This window comes from Papaver somniferum, chromosome 7 (genome assembly GCF_003573695.1).
Source record: "Papaver somniferum cultivar HN1 chromosome 7, ASM357369v1, whole genome shotgun sequence".
NCBI lineage: Eukaryota > Viridiplantae > Streptophyta > Magnoliopsida > Ranunculales > Papaveraceae > Papaver > Papaver somniferum.
The window spans coordinates 93,847,996-93,868,910 of NC_039364.1; the positions used below are offsets into that span (position 1 = coordinate 93,847,996).

At 38.4% G+C, this 20,915-nt stretch overlaps 2 protein-coding genes across 2 annotated transcripts; one reads left to right on the forward strand and one right to left on the reverse strand.

Moving 5' to 3' along the window:
• Positions 1-814: 814 nt before the first annotated feature.
• On the reverse strand, positions 815-2,506 carry LOC113297889 (ABC transporter I family member 1-like). The gene is made up of 2 exons (XM_026546459.1): positions 2,289-2,506; positions 815-1,757 (listed from the first exon to the last, which is right to left on the reverse strand). The coding sequence occupies exon 2, from the start codon at positions 1,739-1,741 to the stop codon at positions 1,067-1,069; it is 675 nt and encodes a 224-aa protein (XP_026402244.1). The 5' UTR covers positions 1,742-1,757; positions 2,289-2,506; the 3' UTR covers positions 815-1,066.
• On the forward strand, positions 2,506-3,164 carry LOC113297890 (probable steroid-binding protein 3). The gene has a single exon (XM_026546460.1). It carries the CDS (start codon positions 2,590-2,592, stop codon positions 2,887-2,889), a length of 300 nt encoding a protein of 99 aa, XP_026402245.1. The 5' UTR covers positions 2,506-2,589; the 3' UTR covers positions 2,890-3,164.
• The last annotated feature ends 17,751 nt before the right edge of the window (positions 3,165-20,915 follow it).

Genomic DNA, 20,915 nt, shown 5'->3' on the forward strand with positions numbered 1-20,915 from the left:
AGACTCAAACCTTGTTGCAAAGTTCTGTAAAACACTAGTTTCATCATACTCATATACCTTTTGAATAGGTGCTTGATCATTATAAAGATCAAGAGTTGAGTCAACTACACTAATGTCATCAAATATCTCCAAAGATTGGTCCTTTTCAACAAAATCATCTTCGTCTTCATTTTCAGACTCACCGTAATAAGAATCGTCGTCAGTTTCCCAACCTTTATCACGACGTCGTTTAAGTTCCATATGGATGGTCCTACTAATTTCATCGACAAGCTCTTCTGAGGCTCCATCATCTTCCAACTTGTATAATTTCTGTGCAAGTTTTCTAACGTTCACACGCTTACCACCATTGGCTACAATAGGTTCTCTTTCCCATGACTCTTCCCTTTGAATGGGTAAATGATCATAACTACGATCTAAAGTCGGGTAAGAAAAAGTGTTGCAGAAATTGGTTTGTGCGACGTTCTCTCTAACACGGTCAAGCTGGTTTAGTCTCTGTTGCATGTCTTGCAATCCATCCATAATCTGCATACAACTCGAATAAAGCCAATTAGAAATACAATTATCTCACCTTGGTGCTTGACTTACATACGCATCGTTTTATTCCGCAACTTGAGAACATTGCGTCGCATGCTCTCAAAAAATGATTTTGGCAACTAATGATTTGAAAAATGTTTCCCGTAAAGAAATGTGTATTTTGCTTGATTTCTGTCTTAAGCTTCTGTTGTGGTTATAAGAACAATGGCTGATAAATGAATAGACAGACAGATCAAGCATGCAGTTGATAGGAAAATTGTGCATCATGATGCTCTTGATGAAATATTGGTCTTTGTCATGAGATGATCATAATTATTTCAACAGTTAATCAACGTAAGGACCCTTTTTGCTTAACCGTTCTTGGTTTTTTTACAAGTCCAGGTGTGTCTCCAGAGTCTAATACTCGGTGACAAATTGGGAGCACGCCGTGTTAAGGAATGAGTGAATTGATTAGTCAATGACTAAAAAGGTCCCGCTCCCAATACCACAAAACAAAACCCCCAAGTAACCCTCTCAATACACCACTTCATAATCAATCAAGCAAATCCACCATGGTTTTCCTTCTTGGGAACCTCTCTGGCAACCTCAAAATCATCGCATCATCGATCTGGATAGGTAAATGAGTTGCGACGAACACGATCCCACCTTTCTTTCGATGCTCAGCAATAATGTGCTCAAGCAATTTCACACCTTCAGTATCCAATGCCACTGACGGTTCATCGAGCAACCAAATTGGACGGTCAAGTGCTACTACTCTAGCAAGCTGGAGTCTTTTCCTTTGACCCATGGAAAGCATCCTTGCCTTCTCATTAATAAGTCGGCCTAGACCCATGAGTTCCAAAGCTGCCTTTGATTTACCAGACTTGCCTTCAAGGACTTCAAACCATTGAACGTTATCCAGAACAGTGAACTTCTCTTTGACAGCATCTTTGAGGGATAACCAGTTGAGTTGGAGTTTGTATTGCTCAAAAACTCCTGACTTTGTGATGTCATGCCCATTCCACAGGATCTCTCCAGCCGATGGTCGTGAGAAACAAGCTAACATTCGTAAAAATGTGGATTTCCCCGCACCATTTGCTCCTGTTAACACAAGCGCACCTCCATCGTGAACTGAGGCGTTGATGTTGCGAAGAATTAATTGGGCATTTCTCATGCAAGAGACGTTGTTTAGGAGCATCCGAGGAAGTGGGGGTTTCCTTATAAACATTTTTATGTCAATCTACCTGCAAGGATTAAAACATAGAAGTCGGATGGAATTTCAAAAACGATTATAACATTTCAAAACCTAATCAGTACATCAAGTTCCCTAGAATCACACAATCTCTATAACAGTTCTCAACATAACAAATAAACTCCAGTTGAACACCCCAAGCCTATGTGCCAAGTAATCAGTCTCCTAGCAATGTGATCCCTCACCAACATTCTGTCGAACATTTGTCATATAATATCTACGTCGGTAGAAACCATGAATTTCGAAGGTGCAGTTGATCTTGGAAAGGTTAAACTCGAAACCGTACATATTAACTATCAAATTATACAATTGTTATGAAGTATAAACAAACACCCAAAAGTCTAGGGTCATGTATTTGTAATCAAGGTTTCTCAAGATTACACAATCAAACATATAAATTACCAAGAAATGTGAATCAAGATTCCTACTTCCTACAGCACTCAATCATCATATAAAGTAAATAAGTAGTCTCTATGCATTAGAATCCAGATGAAATAAATACCAGAGTTAAAAATCAACTAACCTTCGAAATCTGGGAAATGGATTAAGGGTTTGGTTTTAGACTTCGTAGAGATCCTCAGTCAGACTATTTGACCTTTAGGTCTCTTAAATCTTAAATACTCCGACTCCGGTCTCTGTTTGTATGGTCCAGAATAAATAAATAATGAGTATCCAACGGTCAAGATTGACGCATCTTGTATCAAGGCCTGTATAATAACCCAGACCCTTTCATTTCTTCCCCGATTTCTCAAATTCTCAAATTCATCTCTGCAAAATCAAAATCCTAATACGCACCTCTTTCTACGGATCGAATCGATTCAATCATGGAGTTAACTATACAACAGCTTAAACAATTTGATGGTTCGGATGCAAGCAAACCAATTTACGTGGCATTAAAAGGAAAGATATTTGATGTTACAACTGGGAAAAGTTTCTACGGTCCTGGTGGATCTTACTGTATGTTTGCTGGTAAAGATGCAAGTAGAGCTTTGGCTAAGATGAGTAAAAATGATGAAGATATTTGTGCTTCTTTAGATGGTCTCTCTGAGAAAGAAATGGGTGTTCTTAACGATTGGGAGAAGAAATTTGAAGCTAAGTACCCTGTTATTGGTTCTGTTGTTTAGATTGGGGATTCTCTATGGACTACTCCAATCAAAATTTGGGTCACTGTACTTTGTAATTTCTTGAATTATTTGCAATTTATGTTCCTGTTTAGGGTTATGGTGTACGGAAGAAATTAAGAAACAGATAAATAAAAGAAGGTTGTGTGAATCAGGAGTTGTTGTTCTCTAATTTTGTATTTTGAATATGATTTCAATGTTTCCTTGTTGTTTTGTGGTTGTCTGAGTTCTAAGGTTAGGTTATGATTTGTGGGTTAATGGATCAAGGTATTTACTGACAAATGGTGTATGAACTTGTGTTTTGGTATATTGTCTCTCGATTGAACCTTTTATTTGTGAATTTCTTTCAAGTACTTTTTTTTTTTACTCGGTCAACAAAAATAGAATAAAAAAACGAATCTGTACAGGGACTAGACTATATTAGCGCTAAGCCAAAAGACTGCACGCCAATAAAATCTATTTAAAACGAAAATAAACCTCTTCAGGCCATTCAACAGATTGAATAAAACCTGGCCTACCCTCATAAAACTCATAATTTTCCTCAGCCAACAAACAAGCTTGTTTGGCCGAGGCATCAGCTGAAAAATTAGCCTCTCTGTAACTATGAACATAACTAATATTGTTGTAAAAACTCTTCGCCATTCTCCACTTCTGCATTAGCTGCCACGACAACTCTCCTTTTTGGAGAGCAAAAATGCAACTCATCGAATCCGATCTGACGCATAGATTTTTGACATTCCATCTTTGAGCAACAACTGCGCCATAGATAACCGCACAAACTTCAGCATAGAAGTTGGTCTGCCAGCCCAGTCCAACGCACAAAACTCCCAAAACTGCCGAGTTAGAATCACGAAAAACTACACCAGAACCAGCTTGGCCCGGGTTGCCAAGTGATGCACCATCACAACAGATCATAAGCTCACCTGGATTAGGCGGCGTCCAAGTAACTTCAATTGGAACAGAGTGCTTGCAAGATCTATGCTTCAATCTAAAGAAATTCAAAATTCACAAATCATCTAAGGCATTATACATGTGGCCCTTCATTCTAATTGAGTTATCACGAATTACCTGATGAACCCGTCCCAAATTTCTTTCAAGTACGTAGATAGATATGGGTTAGTTATTTATCCTGGCTTGATTGGGGTATACCCAGATTAATTGCGGTATACCCAATAAGATAAAATCTGGTCATTATGAAGTAAAACCAAGCCACCCCTTAACCTTATATTTTCTAAATGGCTAATGTCCTTGTTTAATTAACACTAAAAATTCTGATTAGGTAATTAATTGAGTTTAGATTAAAACTTAGGAATTGAAGTTATGAAATTTTGTTTTTGACTGAACTTTTGTGGGATGATTTTTGATGAGATTTTTCTTTTTTTTTTTTGAGAATATCTCATGCAACGAAAATGAAGTACACAACCGAAACACTTCTAAAATGTGATTGCACATCTGTTGTATGAAATCATACTTAAAATCAAAGAAAAAAAATCCACACTTTCAGTTCTGAAAGTTTGAAAGGTCGGCAAGGTCGACTAATGAAGATCATGCCGACCATACTAGGCCGGCAAGGTCGACGAATGAAGAAAGTGCCGACCTAGTATGGCCGGCAAGGTATACGAATGAAGAAGATGCCGACTGTAATATTTTTTTGACACACAAGAGACTGTTATAAATGCGTAGGTAGTCGGCATGGTATTGATTTATTACTTTGTCGGATTTTTTTAGTCGGCATTTATTAACTTTCTTACCTTGCCGGCTAGAATTTAGCCGGCACTGTAGTAATCTTATAACCTTGCCGACTTTGGTTATCCCAAAAAAAAAACTGAATTATAATAGATGCAATTCACTTTATTCATGCAATTTTGGTTACTACATTGATTGAAACATAAAATACAACTCCTTGTCGACGGAAAAACGAATGCACTTAGCATGTGCATCAAGCCTTTGAACCCCTTGGCGACCCTAGTGGACGAATTATAGTCTCGTGAGGGTTTACATAGAGGTATACCCATAAAACCTATACAACAACTTCTAAAGCCATCAATCTTCCTCCTCCGAAGACGATACAACATCCAAGTAGTCCGGGTTATCCTCCGGAATTCTTTCTGCCATGAAGTGATAACTTGCATCGAATGCGAATGCTTCCCCCTTTTCCTCCAAGTAGCGCGCTTTCACAACTTCGTGCTACAAAAACACAAAAACAAACTTACATTTGTTAGTGGTGTTTCATTGGAAGATAAAACAACATGGATCACGTAAAATAAACCACAAAATTACTTACAAATTGTGCAACGGACAAGGTGAAGGGGCGAGTGTTAAAAATCCGAGGTTGGAGAGATAAAAAAGCAAGTATCGCGTTTTCGATGACTAGGTGCCTCTCATGGACTTCTTGAACACTTCTTGCATTAGGATTACCAAACTCTTGGCTAAATTTGGTGTGTACCCTAGCTCAAAAGGTTGTGGAATCCACCCTTTCGGAGGATTGACGTCTAAGTTGTTTTTCCGCATACCAAGCTTTGGTGATTTCCAAATATTCATTAGAATCAAATGAAGTCATTGTTATATGTAGAGAGTTATTGGTGAGTTAAATGGAGTGTATGATGATATGAGCTTTGGAGAGTATATGCAAATAGTTGTGTGTTGTTTTGTGGAGATAAGTAGTGTATTGATATGATGGTGCCCAAATTTGGTCGTTATAGCGTATAAGTACAAGTCAATCAATGCAATTGTACTTGTAAAAATTTGAAATTTGAATCCGCCGGCACGGTTTTTATTTCCCCAGTACGCCGACTAAGTTCGGCCGGCAGGGTCGAAATTTTGTTACCATGTCGACCTTATGATGATTTTAGGCATCAGGAGATCATTTTCTTCTTTGTAATCGCCGGAAATGTATTTGGTCATTAACATGTCGGCTATAATAAGGCCGGCAGGATAGGAAATTTATTACCATGCCGACTTTATGACTTTTAGGCATCAAGAGAACATGCAATTTTCTGTTTAACCGTCAGAACGGTATTTGGTCACTAGCGTGCCGGCCATGATGTGGTCGGCAAGGAACATAATTTATAACCATGCCGACCTTTGATGATTTTAGGCATCAGGAGAAGGTATTTGCTGCAACACATAGACGACATGGTCTATAATATAATACCCTGCCGTCTTTTGAGAAGCCTGCTAGGTTTTGATCTGATTACCCTGCCGCCCTGGTTTGCAAATAATTTCTGGTGTCAGGGTCGGCAGTATGACAGTTCAAAACCTTGCCGTCCCTGGTGTGGTCGGCACTGTAACTTAACAAATCCTTCCGGCATAAGTATTGAAACTTTACATAGCTAAACAAACCATTCATTCAACAACTAGAAATCCATCACTTTTTGTCCAAAATACGAAAACATGTCCCATAAACCTTAAAAAAACATTTGTCCAACCATTAACTTAAACATTTGTCCACCACAACATAAAGAAATAAAGAAGGAAAGGATTCATTCACGACCCCGACCACGACCCTGACCACGACCCCGACCCCGTTTAGGAACACTACTACTACTACTACCTTCACCACCACGACCGCTACGAGTCCTCTTTTTGTTAGCATTCATCTTGGATTGTGATTCACTCCTGGCTTTTTCTTCCCTCTTTACTTTAGCATCATCTTGCTTGAACAATTCATGGGCATCCTCATTGTCAATATTGCAAGCATAGTCAATGTGCTTGCTTTGCTCTTCAATCGACAAAGGCTCTCTTCTGTCTTTCGTGCAACACAACACCTTCACAAAGGTCTTCAACTGCTCCTTCTATTTTCAATTAAACAACAAACAATTAATAGAATGATTCGATAATGTAATCTTAAAACAGTAAGAGCAACTCTAAAATACTTATAAAGAACTTAAGACTTGTTGCTGGGTCTTTCGATGCCAAGTCTTCAGCAGTCGGTCCCCTAATCACAGTAGGACGAGACAAACCAAGTACCACGTCATGTATTTCTCACTAGCTTCATGACTGGTGGTCACCTCGTCCAAAAGACTCACATCGATTTTACTGGTACCTCTTCTTTCGTCCCAATGTTCTTGAGTTGGTGCTGGAGCGTAAGAGACGTTAATAGTTTTTTGGGACGTGGTGCATTCAGCCATGTTCACAATAAAGAACGGATTTTTTTCATCTAAATGAGGTTCTTCTTGGACGTAACTCAATTGTCGCATTGCCCGATGTGGATCGTACATTGAATATCCACCATTCGTAGTCATTAAGGGTCCATAGTATAATGAAACTTCATCTCTCCTTTGGATTAAACCTTGATTTCTAGCATCTCGATATGGATCAAATAACACATCACCCGCAGGCAATTTTTTGATGGCGATTCGGAGTTTTATAAGATTTTGTGGCATTTCCTTATCTTGAGTACCCTTAAAACTGTACCTTTGCGCTCTTGGCTTATCAACCGCAACATTCGCATCCACTTTGATGTAGGAGTTGGCTTTCACCAAAGAAGGGAAGTTCTCATATATCCAAACCTATGCAAACACAAAGTTTAGTAAGAATCTTATCTTACGAGAATTTTGCAAATATAAATGATTTAGACAATAAAATTACCTGGAGGAGACATGTGTTTCCGTTAACTTGTGCAGTGAGTGCCCTAGAACACTTTGTCAACTCATTGTTCAAGAAGGCGACCACCGCAGTACCCCAAGAATACTCATGCATCTTATCTAAGGGATCTAATAGTTGCATATAACTGGCTTCGACCAAGTTTCCAGAACTGTCTTGGAAGATACATTTGCCCAGGACGTATAGCAAATAACCTGACGCGTTAGCATTGATTCGCACCGGGTTCACCCTTCCTTCCTTATCAAAGATTTTCTTGGTGTCAAATAATGTGTCCCTCAACTTCTTCAGATTAAACTTCTTGCTTAGAAGACCATCATTCTTCTCAAGTATAGACTCCGTCTCAATCTGATTCCAACCTAACAATTTCCGGCTCAATTTGTAATTATCCTTGAGTGAAAAATCATCATTGAAGCCCTCACTGACTGTTTTTCCCTCAACCTCGAGGCCTAGAATTTGATGAGCATCATCGGGAGTTATCGCCATCTCACCGAATGGGAATAACATTGTATCAGTCTCTCCGTAGAACCTCTCACAGAATACAGATATAATAAATCTATCATGCTCAATATTCGAACTCTCCACCGCAGGCCACAACCCGAAGTTCTTGACAATCACTTTCACCTCCTCATATTCATCCTCAAGATCCCAAGTCTTAGTCACTGAACATGAAGCTTGGCACCTGACAAGACGGACGACATGCTTGTGATCCTAAATACCAAAAAAACAAAATGAAAAGAAACAGAAACACTTGACGCAAATTTAAGATAGATACACACTTGAATAAAAAATAAAGACGGATTGAGATTACTTACGATAGTATTATGGATCGTACATGCCCATGAGTCTTTGTATCCAAAAAGAACATTTTCACCATCTCTTGGGGTCCCCCTTGGAAGCTCACCTTTTTTCAGTCTAAGCATCAAGTGAGGGGGAGGCATGTGGGAATTAGCTGGTTTAGTGATCACCCTCTTCTTCTTTCCTGTTTCAGTTGAAGTTGAAGCTTCAGTTTGTTGAACAATATCTAGAGTTTGTTCTCCATCTCCATCTTCTTCTTCTTCTTCTTCTTCCACTGCCTCTTCAACAATTTCATCGTCGATATCCTTATCTTTATCTCCATTACCATCATCATCATAATCATCATCATCACCTCCTCCAACATTAGGCATTTCTTGATCACCATCATCATCATCATTGTTACCTCCTCCAGCAGCCGGAGTGCTTTCATCAACATCATCATCATTACCTCTTTTACCAGATGGAATTGATTGGTATTCATCTGGAGTCTCGTATGAATCACCGGGTTCCGATGGTGGTTGAGAATTATTCAGTACACGGATCTTGAGCGTTCCCGGCACAACGTATGCCCCTCGATGTGTTGAAGTCAAGAGTTTATCATCAACACGATGAGGTCTTGAAGGAGGACTAAGAGCTTTCATAACTTTCTTCTTTGCCTTTTCCAACCTGAACACGAACAATTAAGAAGAAAAAAAATTACAGGTCGGCAGGGTCGACATATATAACCTATCCGGAAGAACAACGGCCGGAAGGGTCGATATCCAAATTACATGTCGGCTAAAGCGCAACCGACAGGGTATTATTCACATAACCTGTCGGCTTATAACAAATATGAACACAGTAGAAACAAGTATTTTTCACCAAACCAGTCGGCAAGGTCCATTACCCATACATTTCCGGCCAACTAACAACATGCATGGTTTTATCCAAATACCATTCAGGTTTTAAAAATTCAAGGCATCAGGAAACACAAAAAACTTGAAATACAGCCGGCAAGGTAAAAAATTATAACCAACCCGGCTAAAAAAAAAACTACCGTCGGCAGGGTCTAAGGTTGAATAACTTGCCGGCCCTGCAAGTACCAATTACAGGTATTCAACAACCGGAAAGCTCTTCAACCTAAGAGCCCTGGCCAAACCCTAACTATGAAAATCCGGCAAGGTCGATAACATAATACCTTGTCGGCGTCGCAACTTCCAATTCACAATTTCGATTTTTCTGACCTAATTTAACATGCAAACATGAAATCGAAGTAATAGAGTGAGTTTAAGTAAGCCCCTACTTTCTTAAGCGCACCATTTCTCGTGTTTCAGCGGCTGCAAATTCTACTTCTTCGACGGTTTTTTTCTTCACTTTCTTTTGAACCATACTTGCAATTCCAGGGTTATACTCATTGGGTTTTCGATTAGCTTCTTTCATACGAGTTCCCTTCCGACGTGGTGGATCCATTGATGAAGATTAATCGGAGTTTTCGAATCGACGATTTCAATGAATTAATCGACGAGTTTTGATGGTGGTGAGGGTGATGGAGCCGGTATGGTTGTGGAGGAGAAGAAGAAGAGAAGAAGAAGATGAAATTAAAATATTAAAACTGATTTAGGGTAATAGGTTTTTAAAGGTGTAGGTTAGTTTTGTAACTTACCCATTATGACTCCCCATAAAACCCTTAAAAAGAGTCCCTTTTAAATTGGGTATACCCCAATTAATCTGGGTATACCCCAATCAAGCCAGGTTATTTATGTATTTTTTGGTCATCATTTTAGTAATTGATATTGATTCCTTAACATTGAAATTTGATGTTATTATCTTGAGTTTGGAAAATGAGTGGGAGATCTAGCAAAGAACTTAGAAACAATACATCATGCACATGGGTTGGTTGATTATGTGCCCAGCTATATATTGCTTTGTTTGGTGCAAATTCTAATGAGTGAAGATTGAACAACGATTAGATTCAAAATAAGATGAAAGAGGTTGGGGGATCAAACATAGAGGTATCTGGTATTCTGGTGAGTTTGATAATATGTTGGTGTTACTTAACCCTAATTTTTATGGTGATGCAAATTTATGGCGTTGTGGTCTCTTCAATAGAACTGTCCTTCAATTCTGGGTAAATATTAAAGTCTGAAGAATCTGAGTTAATTGATTTGATTGTCCTTTTACTCGGATCTGATTTTTTTTATCAAAAATGATGTTGTCTACGCCTGCGGGAAGAACAACTCATCATGAGATTTCAAATTTTCCTCTCTGTTGAACGGCGGGCTTCAATTCAACGGGTCCTCACTTCAAGTTCCTAGGAGTACTGTTCATCCTCTCTATTTCTGCTGTCTTCTCAGTTCCATTTTAAAACTCACCCTTGGAGATGAAGAAATTGAAGTGGAAATTGGGGATTTAAACAGGTAATTCTAAGCCTATTTTCTTGTTGTAACCAATTTCAATACATCAACTACTGCCCCATGAAAAACTGCTTAAAGTCTGGTCAGGCTATCAATTTCGATAAGTCGGGCTTCATCACCAGTGGTAAGATGCATCAGAGGCATATAAAATTGTTATCTAGAACTCTGAAAATGAAATTTCTTAGTAGTTCTGAAAAATATCTTGACACTCCTTGATTTATAGGAAAAGATAAAACTAAATCTTTTGACTTTCTCATTGGGAATTTTTATTCTAGATTAAGTTCTTCAAAAAAGTCAAATTTAAATGTCGTTGGTAGAACTGTGGTTACAAAACATGTTCTTTCTAGTTTAGCAGTTTTTCATATGGCTTGCTTTTCAATGCCGAAAACGGTTACTTATAGAATTGATTCTATTCAAAGAACTTTTTGGTGGTCTAAAAAGAATCCTAAAAATGCTGCTTATTTTCGGTCTTGGGACGATATAGGTAAGTCCAAATTGAGTGGTGGTTTAGGTATCAGGAACACTTTTGCTACTAATAGAGTTTTCATCTGTAAACTTAGTTGGAGAGTTATGAATAATATGAATATCCTGCTAGCAATTTTCTTAAAAGACAGATATTTCCCTAATCAAAATTTACTTGAAATTGATAAAGCTGCTGACACTTCTTCGTGGATCTGGAAAGGTATAGTAAACGGTTTACATTTCATTAGAGCTAATTCAGTGGTAAAAATTAATAATGGGGAGTCCACAAGAATCTGGAGTTCTTCTTGGATTCCAGGGGATAGTGCTCCTCCTGTTTCATCTCATCCTAATCATGGTAACTATATCTTTGTTAAAGATCTTATTGATACTCAAAGTAGAGGTTGGAATGTTAATTTGTTATCGTCTTTATTCTCGCAAGAGGATGTTATCAGAATTAGGTCTATTAGGTTAAACCTCAATCATAGTGACAAGTTAATGTGGGCTCATATGAGAAATGGTAAGTTTACGATTAAATCAGCTTATAAAGTCTATATGAATGATTTTAGTTCCTCTGAAGACTCAGCTTTTTGGAGAAAAGTCTGGGGTGTTGATTGTCTGCCGAAAATTACATACTTTTTGTGGAAAATATTTGCTCATATGATTCCTGTTAACTCCTTGCTTCAGTTTTATTACCCGTATGTGGATATTACTTGTCCTCTTTGTCATAGTAGTGAATAAACAGTCATGCACCTTTTTGTGAATTGTTCTATTGCTTCCCATATTTGGTTTGAACTCTCTCTTCATCATTTGGTTCTTACAGATTTTGATGGGTTGGATGATATTTTTCTATATTGGCATAATTCTGATCTTGGTATTTCTCCTTTTAAAGTCTCTTGGCCTAGCATAGGTGTTGTTGTTATGTGGTCTATCTGGAAGTTAAGATGTAATGTGATCTTTAGAAATTCTCTGATTGATCTGAACAAGATCATAATGGAAACCAAGAAAATGATTAACTCTTATATTTCTCCTAAGTTATGCTCTGTTAGTTTTTCCAGGGATTTGAAGTTCCCTATAGATGAAGTTGATCATTTTATCTTTGTTGATGGTTCTTATAAACATTTTAAAATGGGTCTGGGTCTCATTTGGTATGATACATCAGAAAATATAAGAGGATCACGCTCAGACTTTGGCTTGATGCAATATGCAGTGGGTGCTGAAGCTGCTGCTCTTATTTTTGCGTTCTCTTGGGCAGAAGAGATGAATCTTATCAAAGTGGTCTTCATAAGTTATTGTCTCCATCTGGTTGATTTTGTAAATGGAGGCAGTTCAAACATTGATTGGAGAAGTTGTGACCTTCTTGCTCAGTGTCGGAATTTATTTTCTTGCTCAGTGTCTTCTAACATTATGTATATTAACTGTGTGAAAAACCTTCTAGCAGACTTCCTTGCACGTCGGGCAAGAAAACTTAGTCTTAAGGGTCTTTGGGTCTCCTATCCTACTTTTCTCAGTTCTCTTGTTAGGAAGGAAAACTTGAACGATGTTTGTAACTCTTTTCTTTGTTAATTCCATGGTGTTTTTCTTAGCAAAAAAACTACTGCCCCATGTTTTCTGCTGAACCTTTTCTCACAGAATCAATTTTACAAAGAAAAAAAAATTAAATTTTCACCTATAAATTTGGCTCAAACCAAACACTTTTACCTAACCCATATCCTCTTCTCCCTAGTTCCTTGCCTGATTTTATTTTCTCCTTTAATGTTCTGTTATCTTTTATGTTGGTTTCACTATGTGTAGCCGTAGTTCTAGATATGTTGCATACAATGGTTTTCTTGATGCTCATGCCAGGAATGCTTATCTTCCTGTTGGAAATTGGCAGCATCAGCTGGTTGGTTGTTTTTTTTTAACAAAAATGAAGAAAAACTCCTTTTATTTAAAAAATGCTCTAAGATACAGATGGAAGTTTTCTGGTGAAATTTCAGTTAGAAAGCTTGGTAGGGGCTTTTATTTGATTAATTTTGAATCCAGCCTTGAGTTTTTTAATGTCCTTAGGCAAGGAACTAGGGTGATTTATGGAGACACTTTCATGTTTCAACCATGTAACTTCTCAGTTCTCCCTGAAAACTTTGAAATCACTACTGAAATTTTTGAGATTTCACTCCACAAACTTTACCCTGAGCAAACCAGAATCCTAAATGTCATAGAGAACACTCAAAAATTTGGAGTACTAATAGCTTTTGACGACCCTATTCACCACTATAATGGTTACATCACCATGAAAATGAGGCTTAGAATTGATATTACTCAGCCACTTCAATTTGGTACAACTGCACCTAATGATCAGGGGAGTGTCAACAGGATTGATTTTGTTTATCAAGAGCTTCCCCGATTTTTTTGCAGCCATTGTCACAAACTAGGTCATGAGCACCAAAACTGCATTGATGTTTACTTGCTCAACCACCAAGAAATGCTGCTTCAAGATCCACCACAAGTACCTCTCCAACCTAATCTTCATGCTCTTGGACCTTTCATAAAACCTGAGTATGATGATGACTACTTTCAAGAGATGCTGCACAATATGGACTTTGAAGACCCTGATCCTGATTGGAGTGACTGGGTTTCAACCCATTTTGGCTCCCATGCTATCTCTGATCAAGACAAGTCTGAGAAATCTTTCTTCTACGGAGAGGGTTACCAGCAGGAAGGCTTTCACTCTCACACATACTCATCAAGATCCATATCTGAAACATGGCTAGTTGAAGAAAATGGCATATTTGAGGCTCCTAGCTCTGAACTTGTCTCTCCCCCACCATCCCAACCTTTTGAGATACAACAGCCTTTCAGTCCTACAATTTTCCTTGTCTCCGACATAGAAGAATCGGAGCTCATATCATATTTTGACATGCCAAGTCCAGCCATAAAGATACTCAACCCTGAGCAGCAAACTTACCTTAACAATACATGCATTGGTTCTTCATCAGCACCAGATTCTTCAAGACTAGTCACTAATGAAGAATTTGATCAGTGGATTAATGTTTATCAGCATGCTAAAAAGTTTAAGCATGACAATTTGGAACAACCAGTATGTTCTCCATCTATCAGTTCCATCATTTGCACACTTAGTACAACTTCCATTGGTGACAGTTCTACACAGCCAACCACTATTGCACCACCTGCAGACAATTAATATTGATAACACCAACATCTACCTTAGTCATACAAACCCAATGCAACAAAGACACATTCAAGGGCCGGTGGATATCACTTAATATTTGGTTCACTCTGTTAAAAGTCAATATATCTATGTATAGTATGCTTGCTAGTCTCTCAGTTACTAAATATTTTGATCCACTCTGTTAATAGTCCATATATCTATGTATAATATGCTTACTAGTTTCTCAGTTAATATCTAGGTTGAGCTGGTGGTTACCACCTTTTTTTGCTTGCTCACTCTGTTTGTGTGTTTCATATATATATATATAGATATTTTCTTGGTATTGTATGCATATATTTACTCTGTTAAATTCTTCCCTTTAAGTCTTATAGTCTGTACACTAGTTTAAGTTAACATCCATACCCCTTCCCCTATTAGTCTGTTATTTTGAATTTCTTTGAATTCCATAAGCTTACCTTAAACTACCTTTAATCTGATATTGCACTGATTTGTTTAGCCCAGTAATACCTCAAATGGACTAAGACTACTTGAGGTTACTTCTATATTTTTAGATTACTTCATTACAGTCCCAATCTATACTCTTAAGTTTCACCTTGGTTTTGACCCAAAGTTTTATGAATTGTTTTAATTTTTACCTAAAACTTAGTCTGTCTTTTGTATTCTTGAACTCTGCTGTTTTTAGCATTTCCTCAACTTAGTACACAACAACTCCCTTAACTTAATCTTACAATTCCTATATTAATCCTCACTGTGTGGTTATAGAGTCTTCATAATCCTTGTATTTACCTGAGTTGACACTTTTAAAATCCCAATTGATATGTCACAACTCTTTTTTTTAAAGTACGCAAAATACTCTCTGATGTGAGCTATAAATTTCCTTGTCTAACTTTTTCTTCTCCTAATTTTCACTAGGACTCATTTCTTTCTCATATCTGTTGCAGGACCTTCCTCCATAAAAGCCCATTTAAACCTAATTCTTTCAACCCAACTTAAACTTCTCCTCTCCATCCGGATGCAAAGCTCATTCAGACTAGTACTACCAATTTCATAATGACTATTCTATCTTGGAATTGTCAAGGAATAAACCTCCCATCCTTAGGGATGGCCATTTGCCCCACCCAAACCCATCCCCGTGGATACCCGTCCCTATTGGGTAGGATTTTACCCGTACAAACGGGGTTGGGGTTGGATATGGGTAATACCCGAAATTAGTGAAGCTGGGATGGGGCGGGAATGGGATTCTAGGTCCCCGCCCCATACCCGCCCCGTACGTTCCCATTTTAGGATTTTATATTTTTATTAATTATTTATATTATATTTAAACTAAAATATTATATTATAAAAGAAAAAGTAAAAGTATAAGATATCATTAATTATTTATATTATATTTAAACTAAGAAATTATATTATAAAAGAAAAGGTAAAAGTATAAGATATCATTAATTATTTATATTATATTTAAACTAAGAAATTATATTATATTATAAGAAAGATACTTGATAAGAAATAATTAAGAACTAAAATGAGTGATGCTCGTTTATAGACCAATTTGTTTTTCTTTGCTTGTTTTACGATGAATTTATGAGTTTGAAATTTTAAATTATTATTATTATTATTGGTTGAACTTAGGTATTGATTATTAAATTAACTCATCATATTTGAGCTTAATGTTATGGGTAACCCGTAAAAAACCCGTCCCGTACGGGTATTTCCCATACCCGCCCCGTCCCAGATCAAACGGGTAATGGGGAGGGTGTGGGTTTTTTTTTTGAACGGGGCAGTGACTGGGATACAAGATCCCCGCCCCATACCCGCCCCATGACCATCCCTACCCACCCTCAATTCATCATTTGAAAGGACTAGTTTCTCTATACAAGCCTAGCATATTATTTCTCTCTGAAACTCTAGCTAACAATCAACACATAAGAATATTATCACAATCCCTTCAATTCAATAATTTTTTCAACATTCCAAAAATTGGAAGGCGGGGCGGACTATGCTTAATGTGGGAAGATAACCTAAATATCCAAATATTATTCCACTCTCAAAATTACATCCATACAAAAGTTACGCCACCACTTCCTGAACAACCATGGTTCTTCACGGGTATCTATGGCCCTTCGCATCCAGATACAAGGAAAAATCTTTGGCAAGAATTTCCAACAATCTTCAACAATATCAATCCATCTATACCATGGCTATTAATAAGAGATTTCAACGACTTCCTAAATCAATCGGAAAAAAAAGGAGGAAGGCAAGTAAAATATGCTCAATCTCAACCTCTCCTCACTCTGATGGACCAGATGGGTTTTATAGATTTGGAATTCCGAGGAGACCCATACACTTGGACAAACAACCAAATGGGGCAGGATAACATCCTAGAAAGATTAGATAGAGCTTTGGAAAACCAAATGTGGCGAACGACAAATACACATGCAGCAGTTACTCATCTTCCAAGAATAGCATCTGATCATGCCCCAATAATACTTCAGAAGAAAGCAATGGATTGGTAGGGAACAAAAAACTACAAATTCGAACATGTATGGCTCTCTCATCCCCAACTCAAGCAAGTAGTCGAATCGGCTTGGGATCAACAACAAGATAATGAACCTACCCTCGATTTCTAACTAAAGCTCATTACAACAGGACAAACTCTCTTAGAATGGAACAAAGAAACTTTTGACCACCTACCAACTAAGATCAAGAAATCGATAGCCAAGATAAAGCACGCTCAACACCAATGTGCATCCCAAACAGGCCTAGATCTGGAATTTTGGCTGCTTCAAGAAAAACAACTAAGAATAGAACATGAAAAACTATTACAATGTCATGCGACATACTGGCAACAAAGATCTAGAATTCAATGGATTCAATCAGGCGATCTCAACACAACATTTTTCCATACTAAATCTACCATTCACAGATCCTGTAACAATATGCAGCAACTACAAGACCCACAAGACAACTGGATTAGCAAAAACGAAGACGTTGTTCAGCTCATTCTAAATCACTATTCTTAACAATATACGAACCCTCCTACAGAGATAAGAAGATATTTTTACAAATATCAGGCTTAGGTTAACTCCTAGACAATCAGACCTACTTACGAAGGAAGTAACTACAACAAAAATCAAACAATCCCTTTTCTCCATAAATTCCGAAAGCGCTCCGGGTCCGGATGGCTATACAATTTTAAAGTTTTCTGGGAAACAACTCACCCCCAATTGATAGCAATGGTTAAGAGTTTCTTTAACAATCTTAATATGCACCCTCTCATGAACCACACAAACATAACACTAATACCTAAAGTCGACCGCCCTTCAAAACCTTCATAATTCAGACCAATAGGACTCTGTAACATCACATATAAAATCATCTAAAAAATATTAGTGAACCGAATTAGACCTATTCTACCCTTTTTAATAAGCCCTTACCAAAGTGCTTTTGTGCCGCAAATATCAATACACGACAATATAGCAATTGCTGGATAAGTCTTCCATCATATCAGAACCTCAAACCTCACCAAAGATCCAAAAATAGCTCTCAAACTAGATATCCAGAAAGCCTATGACAACCTAGACTGGGGATTCATCAAAACATCATTTACAAAACTTGGATTCCCATCATCCTTTATAAACTACATTATGCTATGTGTCACAACAGTTACTTACTCAATCAAAATAAATGGTACACCCCATGGATACATCACCCCAAATAGAGGTATCAGACAAGGAGACCCACTATCGTCGTATATTTTTATCATATGTGCTGAAATCCTATCTACAAACCTAGGAAACCTTCAAACCCAAAAATTAGTTCCAGGACTTAACATATCAAAAAAAGCACCACCCATAATTCATCTAATGTATGCAGATGATCTTCTGATCACCTATAAAGCGTCGGATCAGAATAACCAACACCTTAAAACCCTCCTCCACTCCTATAGCTCCTCTGCAGGGCAAGTAATTAATACTACCAAATCAGTAATCATCCATCACCCTAATTTAGACCCAATCAAGATAAATGATCTTCAACAATTCTTTAATATGCCGGATACATCAAAACCTCCAACCTATCTAGGCATCCAGTTTAAACAAGGAAGAACATCCATTCAAACTTTCACTCCCCTCCTACAAAAATTATACAGAAAAGCAAAAGGATGGATGACAAAATGCCTAACTCCATCCAGAAGACTCGTTCTCATCAAAACCTCCCTAATCCCCACCTCAAATCACATAATGCAAACACAAAACCTACCCAAAAATATTCATAAACAAATAGATCGTGTCACCAGGAATTTTTTCTGGGGACATGACTCAACAATTAAAAATCTCCACCCTATAGGATGGGATAAAACAACAAAACCATTATCCGAAGGAGGATTGGGAATAAGGAAAAACAGTGATCATAATAAGGCACTTCTCATGAAAAGAATCTGGAATTTGCATGTACAACCTAAATATATCTTCGGAAGTCTCTGGCAGGCCTCGAAAAGGGTATAGAAATTATGCGCAATGAAATGGGGGCCTACAGTAATACCGCAAGTGCACGGTCGTCAGTTGTAGCTCGTGCAAGTACGGGTCGATCCACAGAGATCGGGTGTGTTTCGGAAGTGTTTTAGCTAATTGGGTTCCTAGTTTGCTATTGGGCTTTGAATACCCCTTTGGAACTGTTGGGCTTAATGGGTTTGTTTTTTAACAATGAAATACTTTAGGTTTTGGGCCTTTGAATTGAACTGAGCCTTGGACTCAGTTGGTTTGGTCTTGGGCTTTTGAGTTTAGGCTTATGGATTAAGCCCACAGGTTGGTTGAATTGGGCTTCAGTTTGAGTTGAGCTTTGGTCTTTGCTTGGCTGCAGGAACTGGACTTGGCTTGGCAGGAGAAGAAGTGGCAGGGCAGCAGCAGCTTGGCATCAGCATCAGCAGCAGCAGCAGCTTCAGGGCAGATAGTGATGCAGCAGGAACTGCAGGAAGGCAGCAGCAGCAGCTGCAAGGGAAGAAAAGCAGCAGCACTGCAGCTGCACAAGCAGTGCACAGAAAGAAGGCAGCAGCACTGTATACAGCTGCACAAGCAGGGGAAAGCAAGAGAAAAGCAACAACAACAGAGGCAGCAGTGTAGCAGAAAAAGGCAGTGCACAACAGCAGCAGCAACAGAGTTGCAGCAGCAGCTGCAGACAACTGCAAGGCAAGTGACAACAAAGCAAATAGCAGCAAAACAGTGAACAAAAGCAAAACAAAACAAGAATGAACCAAGGCCTAAGGCCAAGGGCAGGGTTGTGGTGAAGAAACTGAAATGAAGCAATACTAAGGCAGCATACAGGCAAACAAAAAGAATGGGAAGAAAACTAGCTTGCTATGAGCACTAGTTTCTCCCAATGCTCAATCAAAGTGCAACCTAAGCATACACAGGGAATGGCAAGAAAATCAGCTTGCTTTAAGCACTGATTTCTTCCATTACACAATTAGCACAAAGCTTCAAATGTATCTAGCCTAGCATTCCATTATGTAACTGACAGTGACAGGAGCAACAACAAACATGATCACAACTAACTGAACTAACATTGAACAACATCTAAACAGGACACATGTTAACAGGAGATGAAACTAAAAACATTAACAGAAACATCACACTAAACAGGAATTAACAGAACATGAACATTAAACAAGCAGCAAATTGAACTAAAAACATTAAGCATAACAAGTGAACTGTAATTGAGCAAGTGAACTAAAAATTAACAATTTTAACATTTAACAGAACTTGAAAGTTCTGGATGTTGGCTACTCCAAGCATAACTATTACAACACACACATAAGGCTATTTATAGTCACAGACCCAAATTTCTCAAAATTATAAAATTAGGGTTTATAGAAAAATCCCCAAATTCCAACAGTGAAATTAGCTCACCTAATCGTCAAATTGACGTCGACCCATCCTTTCTCTGACTCTCCTGTATCACTCCATGCCTTCAATTTCACTCTAGCTCGACCTAATTTACCAATTTTGCACGCCTAGGGTTTCTGAAAGAGAACGTGCAAAAATTGAGAAATTAGATGGACTAGGGAGATGGGAGTAGATGGTATTGGTTGTTGGGTGATGGGGTGATGATGGTGTAGGAGTGGTGGTGGCAGTGGAGTTGGTGGTGATGATGGTGGTGCGGCAGTTGCAGGGTGATGGCTCTGCAGAGGGGGTTGGTGGAGAAGAAAGGGTTCGATGGTTTGGGAGAGAAGGGTGTTTGGTTAGGTGGATGGGTTCGGTCGCTAGGGTATTAGGCAGGTTCATCGAGTTCGATGTTTCGTGAGATGGGACGCGATATGCGAAGCTGGTAGGTGAATCAGACGGTGATGCGGAGTGAAGCTTGTAGCGACCGTCAGATTATATGATACAACAAAATCAACGATGCCAGATGGAGTTAGGTGTTGTAGTGTTAGGCGGAGATATCAAACTTTGATGCACAGCAAGGGAGCGACCGTTGGATTCAACTACCATCTAATCTGAAGGCTTGGAATTTCAGCGCTGTGGTGCTCGGCAGAGACTTCAGATTTTGATGCTCTATGAAGGAGCGACCGTCGGATGCTTCTGAGAAATGATCTGATGGCTGAGAACGGA

Coding starts and splice junctions, on each gene's coding strand:
- LOC113297889 (XM_026546459.1), bottom strand. CDS start 1,741: ATGTTTATAAGGAAACCCCCACTTCCTCGGATGCTCCTAAACAACGTC.
- LOC113297890 (XM_026546460.1), top strand. CDS start 2,590: ATGGAGTTAACTATACAACAGCTTAAACAATTTGATGGTTCGGATGCA.